This window comes from Melitaea cinxia, chromosome 19 (genome assembly GCF_905220565.1).
Source record: "Melitaea cinxia chromosome 19, ilMelCinx1.1, whole genome shotgun sequence".
Taxonomy (NCBI): Eukaryota; Metazoa; Arthropoda; class Insecta; order Lepidoptera; family Nymphalidae; genus Melitaea; species Melitaea cinxia.
In genome coordinates, this window is record NC_059412.1 from 4,627,297 (window position 1) to 4,637,892 (window position 10,596).

Genomic DNA, 10,596 nt, shown 5'->3' on the forward strand with positions numbered 1-10,596 from the left:
CGTGATGAATGACCGTTCGCGTTTATATATATTATAGATTAATTACGGTCGAATTTCGACCACTGGTCGTTAAACAATAATTCTAGTAAAACTGCCACAGGTCCAATTTTGTGCATGGACGTTATTTCAAAATCCTCTGTTTGATTGTTACTCTGTCTATTTAGTAGACTATTTGTTTGTGACTTGATCGTAGTTTGATTTGAAATAGAACATAATAGCACTTAGCTATAACAGTCAGTTATTACATAAAACACAGGCGTTACGTTTGGAACAGATGGTCGTGTGTGTATATTAAAGATATTTATTAAAAAAGCTTCAGCCTGTAATATCCCACTATTGGGCATAGGCCTCTTTCCCCATGTAGGAGAAGGATCAGTGCTTAATCCACCACGCTGCTCCAATGCGGGTTGGCGGATATATTCCCTACTAGATAAGAGTAACGATCGCTATCAGGTGTACATGATAACAACCGGGACCGACGGCTTAACGTGCTCTCCGAGGCACGGTCGGTAGACCCACAAGGACTGCACAAACACAAAGACCACGGCAAAAACCTGTATGGCCAATACAAACGTTTGTCATGAGCGGGGATCGAACCCGCAACCGCCAACGCAACAGGTACAATTCATGGCTGTAACCGTTGCGCCAACGCGGCGTCGCGGCCAAAAGATATTTATTAATTTGTGTTTAATTCTAGCGCATTTCTAATAGCGTTTGATATATGTATTTTAAATACTATGTAAAGGAATTTCTTTTTTCATTTTATAATTAATAAAAAATTAAAGTCTTAATTAATAAATAAACAGTGTAATTTTATTACAAATAGACTGGATATGGTTGATAATTGTACCCATTTTATATAAATTCGGTTATATTTCACTCTTCAAATTCTCAATTCCTCAACTGAACGAGGCATGTAACGATCTGCATCCCATTCATTCACACAACGTCAGAACACCAATATTCATTAAAAACTTGCATCGCCTAAAAACTAATCGGTTCACCTTAGAGCAAAAACTTTATAACAAGTCCCGAGACAATAGACCAATTTCCAAAAACGAAATCAAACATTTGGTCTAAGATACGAACTAGACATGATCTTCACCCATCTGCTTCACGGATACATACTAAAGCTAGGAGATTAATGCTTCACAGTGATGTCAACCCGCCAAACGATTGAAGTGCAAGATAGGACGTCCTTTTAAATGTCCAAATGGGAGATAAAATCTGACCGAACAATTGGATTCGTGACGTAATTATGAAAACACATATCTCTATAAAAAGACAAGTATCAGACCACAATCACGTTTCAGCCTGTTCCACTGCTGAGCATAGGCCTCTTTCTTTATGTAGAAGAAGGGTCGGACCCACGCTGCTCCAATGCGGGTTGGCGAATATTACTATGAGTAACGATCGCTATCTGAGTTCCTAGTGCGAGTTTTATTCACATGACAGAAACGCGTTTATACGTGAATATTATTTTGTATAGGAATTTAAACAGTGCAGCCTAGATGATAAAGAATAGTATACGATGCAATCGATACAGAGTCATCTAGCGGCAAACGCGAGAACTAGGTTGAAATCCCGAATTTCCCATACAAAATGAAGTTAAAATTTATGGCCGTTAATTAAACAAAACTCGCACTAGGCACTCAGATGTACATGATAACAACCGGGACTGATAGCTTAACGTGCTCTCCGAGGCACGGTGGGCTGACTCACAAGGACATAAAATTATTATTATTAGTAGACTTTAAAATATTATTATTTTTAATTGATTTTATTGAAATGTTTAAATTAATTGTTAAATTTAATGTATACAAAAATCTGTAGATATATGTAGAATTTGTGATCAATTAACTAACGCATTGGGTTCACTGTAAAGTTAGTTAAAGTTAGTAAATAAAAAAATAAATAAAACAAATTAACAATAATTAAATTGAAACTACCACTGATTCGGAATATAGATTCAACAGAGAAGAATCAGATAGTTTTGTACCACTTAGGTGCGATCTCTATTCTAAGTACGAAATACCACCGCCTCCAACGTTCACACGTTTTTTACCGTAATAACCGCACTGTCAGCGTGAAATATTTGTGACAGTTTTGCGGTAGAACATTGCTTTTGTAATTGAATTTTTTAAACTAGAAAACTTGTATATCTTTACAAAAGATGCGTTCGTTTAAGTAACAAAATGTTTTGTTTACATTTTTCAATATAAGGAGATTCCATTCCACTATTATTTTATTATTTATTGGGAAACAAACAGCACACAAGAATACAATTATTTTACAAAATAATAACAATGTTTAAGCCAGCAAAGGTTCCACTTATATCTAAAATATGTATAGTATGCTTAAAGTATTTTAAATATGTCGCCGCGTTGGTGCAACAAACACAGCCATGGATTGTGCCGGTTGCGCTGGCGGTTGCGGGTTCGATCCCCACACATTACAAACATTTGTATTAGCCATACAGGTGTTTGCCGTGGTCTGGGTGTTTGTGCAGTCCTTGTGGGTCTCCCCACCGTGCCTCGGACAGCGCGTTAAGCCATCGGTCCCGATTGTTATCATGTACACCTGATAGCGATCGTTACTCATAGTAGGGAATATATCCACCAATCCGCATTGGAGCAGCGTGGTGGATTAAGCTCTGATCCTTCTCCTACACGGGGAAAGAGGCCTATGCCCAGTAGTGGGATATTACAGGCTGAAGCGTAAAAATTTTAAATATTTTGAAATTCTACACCTACTTACTCTTTTTTTTCGAAAACCATACGGTCCACAAAGCCAGGTTGTTGCTAAAAAAGCGTAAAGATAGGGGCTAAAGTAAACTGACTTAAAACAGCAAGACCTCATGTCGACAATAATACTACGCCAGCTGTATTTTTCATTAGTATAAGCAGAAGGTTCTATAGAAAAATGTCGATAATTGCTAGATTGCTATAGGAATTTCAATCTTTTTTTTCAGGTATGGTATGGTTAGTAGTGGTAAAATAATAACACATTAACTAACGGTTTTCCCTTATAAACAGAATATACCCCAGTTACTATTATAGGTATATTATTGGTATTCCCTGAAAATGTCGATTTATAAAAATAAATTGGTCAGTCAAATTTCTAACGATTCTAAATTATGGCTAATTCTCAGACGCAATTAGCTTGTATATCATATAAATTGTAAAATGACGTTATATGTTGCTGGTAAAAGTTTTAATGAAAATTTTATTTTATTCTTTTTAGCGCATTTAAATTATTATTATTTTTTAAGTTTTTACTTTTAATTAATTAATTCCTTTTTAATTTTTGCTGGACAGGTTTCTCAGTCTGGTATTTTCTTTCAGTAAGTGCTTTCATTTAATACCCATATAATAGGAATGCATAAAAACTTAGTCTGCCATCTTTAGTAGTCCGCCATACAAGCCCTTTAATTTGATCCCCATATTTTAGGAGTGCATTTAAAAATAACTACTCCGTCATTTTGAAAGGTTAATTTTCAATTTATTCTTAGCAAATCTTTTCATTTGATACCCATAAGGAGATCAGAGTAAATTTAGAATGATATCATAAAGCTAACCATGCCTTGTTATCCAAACTAAACGTTAAAATAAAATTTCAGCTCAATCGTTTGAAGACATATGCTTCAAAATTGATTTGCAAGATTCCACCAAAGAACGTAGCAACCTAAGTAAAAAAAATTTAAAATACAAAAGTTTTATAAAATAAAAACAATACTAAAAAATATATATTAAAAGTGCAGTGTAATGTAATTAGCCAAGGTTTTTTATAAGTTCTTTCAAGTAACGTATATCTTTCTTGTCGTGAAACTCTTCGCTGTCAAAGTCAGCTACTTCTGTGGTTGTCCGTGAAGCTGAGGCCGGTCCCGGCAGCTCCCATACGAAAGTCCTAACCTGAAATATGATACAAACAGCTAGAAAAACTAAACAATCTCTTACTTGCCGTGAATATATGATTATTAAAACCATTATATTAAAGACTAACGACCCGCCCCGGCATCGAACGGTTCCTGTATTATATTATGCGTGTATTATACCTATACCTTTCTCTGGATTCACTCTATTTACTAAAGAAAACCGTATCAAAATCCGTTGCGTAGTTTTAAAGATCTAAGCATACAGACAGCGGTCTGTAGGTAGCAACTTTGTTTTACACTATTAATGATATGCACTAAATGTATTCTTTTAAAATAAAATGAAAATTGAAGCCTTAAATTTTAAGCATTTATTAATTAGTGACAAACCCAGCTTAAGATATAAGCATGACTGCTAAAATCTAGAATCTTCTGGAATAGCAGCTTTCAAAAATCGACTAATTTTAATAAAAAATTAAAATTCTTTAATTTTAATGATGTATTTTTTATTTGTTAATAGTTTTTGATTGGTGTACCAAAGTTCTTTGGAGGCTTTTTTTATTAACAGAGGTGTGTCAGTGAAAATTTTACTTTTTTTATGTTGTGTATTGTGTACAGCATCACCAAATGAACCAATATTTCTAGATTCCCTGATGTGGCCGTAGTTACATTAAAAATATTCCGAACTAAATCTACATACGTTCACAGTGACAGTACAATGACATTTAACTCAGTAAATCAACAAAACACCAACTCCATTTTAAATTTTCAACTCAGTACAATAAACCAAACATTCCCGAACATATGGAACACAGATAAAAACAAAAGTTAGCGACATATAAGCACGTGTACCTTATGATTTACAGCCCTGAAGTTTTGCAACAACTTTAGTGCCGAACGCTTCTCGGTTGGATGCGATATTTGGTACAGTCGTATCGCGCGGTGGAACTGTATAATATGGAACGGAGTAAGTTGGAATTGTGCTGTTTTGTGTAGCTTAATTTAGTGAATTTAGAATGGCTTTAGATTATTAAAACCGTTCGGTGTTGAGGCTTTTCTAATTCTTTGTTATTCCATGTCATTGCATAAATTGGGGCTGGGCAGATGATTCTTCAATATTGTCATTATTTACACATTCAACTAAAATTATTTATTTCATTCTGTTCTTTTTTTATAGCACTAGTGTCAAGAATGACAACAGTCAGTCTAATGACAATCATCTCAAACACGTTACCAAAAATATACTTATTAGTCTCCACAAAAGAAACACTCGTGGAAGAAAGTTCCTCTTAAATCTCACTGTAGCTACTGCAAAATCAATTACTATTCTGTATTGTCAATGAGCAATTTATTTTCAAAAATATGAGACTACAAATTAGTAACTACTTTAGCGAACAATTTATTAAATAAACGTTTTTAATTGCTATTATCGCGTTGGCGCAACGGTCACAGCACTGGTTTGTGACTGTTGCGCTTGTGTTCGATCCCTGCACATGACAAACATTTGTATTGGCTATACAGATGTTTGCCGTGGTCTAGATGTTTGTGCAGTCCTTACGGGTCTCCCCACCGTGCCTCGGAGAGCACGTTAAGTCGTCGATCTCGGTTGTTATCATGTACACCTGATAACAATTGTTACTCATAATAGTCAATATATCCGCCAACCCACATTGGAGCAGCGTAGTGGATTAAGCTCTGATCCTTCTCCTACATGGAAAAAGAGGCCTATGCCAAACTTATATACAGATATATCAAAGAGGAACAAACCGGAACTATCGCAGTAATCTAGAAAATTTTTACTCAAATGAGAATACAAAGCTACATAGCAACATATCGACGTTATCTCACTCGCTGTAACAGACACCAGGCATCTCTGTAGTTCTGCAGGAACACTAGAGGAGTAAGCACCGCTGCATAGAAGGCAGCCTCTCGGTCCAACAGATCTTCTCCATCTGACATTGCATAGACTGACGCACGGTACTTGTGCAGGAACTCCGTATTCGAATGATCCTTGTCGAAACTACATAAACACATAACACTTAATGTATCATTAGAATATTTAGAATTTCAAAACAAACCCTAAGTAAAATTAATATTTATTTTTGGTGATTTTAATGATGCAGCAATAAAGGAGTCTAACAACACACTGCTATCCAAAAATTTTATATAGAAAATTCTTGCGTTTTCAACGCTCCTATTATTAATCCGACGTGCTTTATAGTTTAATGCCTTCCTCAAATATTTTTAAAAGATTACCGTGATAACCTAATATTAAAACGATGAAACAAACTCTACAACCATATAATATTCACAAATACGGTATTTTTTACGCAAATCATACATAATGGGCACATGTAAAAAGCTTAAATTAATATGAGTATACAATACACTGGCTTTTAATTTATTGGAACACAGTAATTACACTGTTTTTATCTCGACTATTCCAATGTAACATTAAAACAATTTCATTATAAACGACGATTTATAGTTCAACAACTTTCTACAAAGCCATTACATACGCCTAGTAATTTCATGTGGTTTACAAACATTTAACATGTTACAATAATAGCAAAGTAATGAAGAGAAGAATTCGAGGTGAATTTAAACGATACAAAACAGCAAATTTAAATTACATTGTTGAAATCATTAAATTAAAACATATTAATTAATATAAAATTCGATAAGATTATATTCGATATATTACCATATGCGAATACCTGTAAATGGCTTAGTCGAAATGTACATTTTGTACTCATTTAATGTCTTATGTGCTGTTGGTGTTCCAAATAAAAAAAAAATAAAAAATAAAAAAAAAAAAAATTTTCCTATTTTATATAGTACTAGCGACCCGCCCCGGCTTCGCACGGGTGCAATTCTGATAATAAACATAAAATATAAAATAAAATAAATATAATGTATAATATATGCGTAAAAATGTGTTTATTTATGACATAACATTAGAAACCTCTAAAACTATCACTGTTTCTCTACTATATAATGCATGTATTATACATATAAACCTTCCTCTTGAATCACTCTATTTACTATAGAAAATCGCATCAAAACCCGAAGGGAAGCGACTTTGTTTTATACTATGTAATGATTTTTAAATAGAGATAAGATTTTAATGAGATCCCTGAAATTCACTAAGAACTATCATTATATAAAAAACAATTATAATAGAAAAAAAAGAAATTTATTAATATCCTTAATTGCTACCTACTCCACGTTTTTAGCCAGTAAGACTATTTTAGTTACAAAAATAAAATCAAAATTAATTTCTACTCTCACGTCACTCACTCATCCGATTTAAGCGTCAAAACGTAATACAGACACGCCATTATTACAGCTCCGTTTTATTATTCAAAACTTATACAGTTTAATGTTAAAAACGTGATATTACTTAACAAAAGAAATGATACCTCAAATGTATAGCATGAAATTTTTATGAGGTATTTAGTTTTCTAAGCACAAAGACAATTTCTTACTCTCGCGGGACGGTCTAGTCTGTTTCAAGACGAGATTTAATACCACTATAATTTATTATTCATACGTTCGCGGTAAAATACTGTCTCTGTCGCTTCGTACGAACTATACTTATATTTCAGACCTTTTTGATGATATAAATACATTCCAGGACGAGGACTAAGCTAGATACATAATATCATTTAACATTGATGACGGCTGAAGACGTTCTTTTGTATAGGCTTTTTACATGTTCTTTTTTTTAATTTAGTCGAATGTATATAAAGACATGTATCGCTACTCATGTTTAGGATATCTGACAACATGCAGTGGAGCAACGTGGTATAATAATAATAATAATAATACTCTTTATTGTACACCATTAAAAGAAACAACAGAAAAAAAAAAACATAAAATGAAAGATGTACAAAGGCGGTCTTATCGCTGAAAGAGCGATCTCTTCCAGACAACCTTTGGGTATAGGACACGAAATAGAAACTGCAGTTAGGAAGTAAACAAACGATTGGTGTGCGAATTAGAATACTCGAACAAAGTACTAATAGACAATATATAATAATAATAAACATACATAACACTTACATATATAAAATACACATATGGTGGTATATTAGTTCTGTACTTCTCCAACGACTACATGGAGTTAAGGCCTTCATACCAGCAGATGAATAATCACAGACTGAGACAGACAGATCCATTGGCAGAGAGATAATAAGAGTAGTCAGCATTGTAATAAAGTACCTACCTATATCTGTTCTTAAATCCCAACTCTAAGGTTTTCTAACAGAAATCACTATTGAAAAATGCACAAAAAGGTTTTTGTGCATCTTTATTCTCACAATATTGTATAACAACTATTTGTATTGTGTACAATAGAGTCTATAATTGTCTAATTAATGCTTAAGTAGCAGAAAGAACGTATATATATGTACATAAAAGTGAGACAACACAGAAACGTTTCTTTTATATTAAAAAAGTTATCTTTCTTTTAAATTCGGGTCATGTCAAAACGTCACTGTTTAGGCAGCGGTTTGGAGTGGTGGCCCAGTCGTATTGTGTCTCCAGTTCAAACAAAAGCCAGTTCACATGAAAGCATTAACACTTGACCCATTTTTTTTTTATATTTAAAGTAGAGCGTTTTACCGGTAATGAAACATAAACATGCCCACCAAAGTCCATTAACATAAATTTCACGAAATTTGCCCGTATAACTAGTCTTTACGGAGCATTAAATTTGGGCACACTAAACATATTATTCAAAATGAAATTAAACAAACATTTTGTATAATTAAATATGTTGTGTAAACTACGCAATAGTTTCATATTTCGCTGAGCGAAATATTCAAACATGGTTTAAAATACACGTAAATTTAAGTTTTCATATCTACTCTTACTGGCACTACAGTTTACGTAAACTAAATTTACAAAAGCTAAAAATGGTGTATTTAACGCAACTTAAAAACACACACACTGAAGATGAATTTTAACCAACTTGAAAAAATTACTTTTTTAGTTTATTTCTGTAATACAAAAACCAACCACATTATATTACGTAACGTTTTATTAATTTATCCTCAGTTTAAATTTGCATATGCCCAATTAAAATTATAGATATCACATTTCATAAATATAAGCTTTAGAAATAACAAAATTCTCATATTAATTGTATTTTTTATTTTTAATTATAAAAAATTTCAGAACAAAATTATCTTATCGTTCATCCCCTACACCTAAAGTTGCGAAAATTCCCCTTTTTCACTACACGATGGTCTGTCTATGAAAAAACCTCAATGGGATGTTACAGGTTGAATCATCAATCAATCCATTGCTATATGGAAGTCAAGAATTCTATAATTACTTACAAAGGAAGAATAGCGTGAAATCTTTTAATGATATCTCTGTTTGTCGGATGCGTTTGGAGACAGGATGATCCTTCGTTGGGAGGTTCCTTCACATTGCGGTGCGTCCATCTGTCTTCCTGGAAAAATTCTGGATCTGATGTGTCCAAGTCCGCTGTGCTCGAGGTACTCTTTGAAATACATTATTATCACAAAATAAGTAAATAATATAATATATTAATTAAAATAATATAAATTATTATTTATTAACTATATAATAAAAGTAAGTATTCAATGAAATAGAATAGTATAATAATTTAAAATTCAAATGTTTACATACAATAACTTTTTGCATAATCCATAGACCTCTGTTGTTTGGAAGAGATCACAGGATATTAAAACTATTTGTTTTACGTATGTACGATAAAGAGTAGTAAGTATATAAAACAGTCACCATCATCATCATCATCACTTCAGCCTATCGCAGTCCACTGTTGGATATAGGCTTCCATAAGTTCGCGCCGAAAAAATAGCGTGAACTCACGTGTGTTGCCCATAGTCACCACGCTAGGCAGGCGGGTTGGTGACCGCAGGGCTGGCTTTGTCGCACCGAAGACGCTGCTGCCCGTCTTCGGCCTGTGTATTTCAAAGCCAGTAGTTGGATGGTTATCCCGCCATCGGTCGGCTTTATAAGTTCAAAGGTGGTAGTGGAATTGTGTTATCCCTTAGTCGCCTCTTACGACACCTTATGTTTATGTTTATAAAACAATAATTATACAAATTTGTAAAAGAATTATTAATGTTTATTCCTCTATCAATACATTTGTGATTCTTATGAGAGGTAATCTTATGTTTTCTTTTTGTTTAATGGGTCATGTTATATTATTAAAAATCGTCAAATGACTAACTGCTAAGAATATCCAGATCACAAAGAAATTATTCCACGCATACATCTTAGGTTTATGTAACTCATCGTAATTTTATTGTAATAAAAATATCCTTTTCGTTCTACACATCAAATGTTCATCATTCATTTAGCCGAAAGCGTGACATCATGTCATAACAACAAAAGATAAAAAAATCTATAATATTTTAGCACAAAAGTGTCGTGATGATGCCCAAGAAGGTTACATGTTTATTTACTTATATTTTATTCGAAATCCAAAATGAAAAATATATATTCGCATATGTAATTTTCATTTAAATATTTGTTAGTCGAGTCAATATAATCAAAATGTTTTTGTTATTTATGTAATTTTATTTTTGTATTTTAAATTGTATGTTTACATTAGTTAGTCCGTGTTCTTAAAATTGCACTCAGAACATTTAGCTAAATTACAAAATGAAAGCCACAACTTCCATCCTATGGGACTTATGTAGAAAATACACATTATCTTTAAAGCT

The 10,596-nt window shown here is 33.1% G+C and overlaps 1 protein-coding gene across 1 annotated transcript; it reads right to left on the reverse strand.

The window, feature by feature from the left end:
* Window positions 1-3,713: 3,713 nt before the first annotated feature.
* On the reverse strand, window positions 3,714-10,145 carry LOC123663088. Its single transcript, XM_045597827.1, has 5 exons — window positions 10,101-10,145; window positions 9,217-9,383; window positions 5,720-5,891; window positions 4,724-4,819; window positions 3,714-3,911 (listed from the first exon to the last, which is right to left on the reverse strand). Exons 1-5 carry the CDS (start codon window positions 10,143-10,145, stop codon window positions 3,771-3,773), a joined length of 621 nt encoding a protein of 206 aa, XP_045453783.1. The 3' UTR covers window positions 3,714-3,770.
* Window positions 10,146-10,596: the final 451 nt, after the last annotated feature.

Coding starts and splice junctions, on each gene's coding strand:
- LOC123663088 (XM_045597827.1), bottom strand. CDS start 10,145: ATGTATGCGTGGAATAATTTCTTTGTGATCTGGATATTCTTAGCA. Junction 4,820..5,719: donor CCTGGTGTCTGTTACAGCGA/GTGAGATAACGT, acceptor CATATTATACAG/TTCCACCGCGCGATACGACT. Junction 3,912..4,723: donor TCAGGGCTGTAAATCATAAG/GTACACGTGCTT, acceptor ATCATATTTCAG/GTTAGGACTTTCGTATGGGA.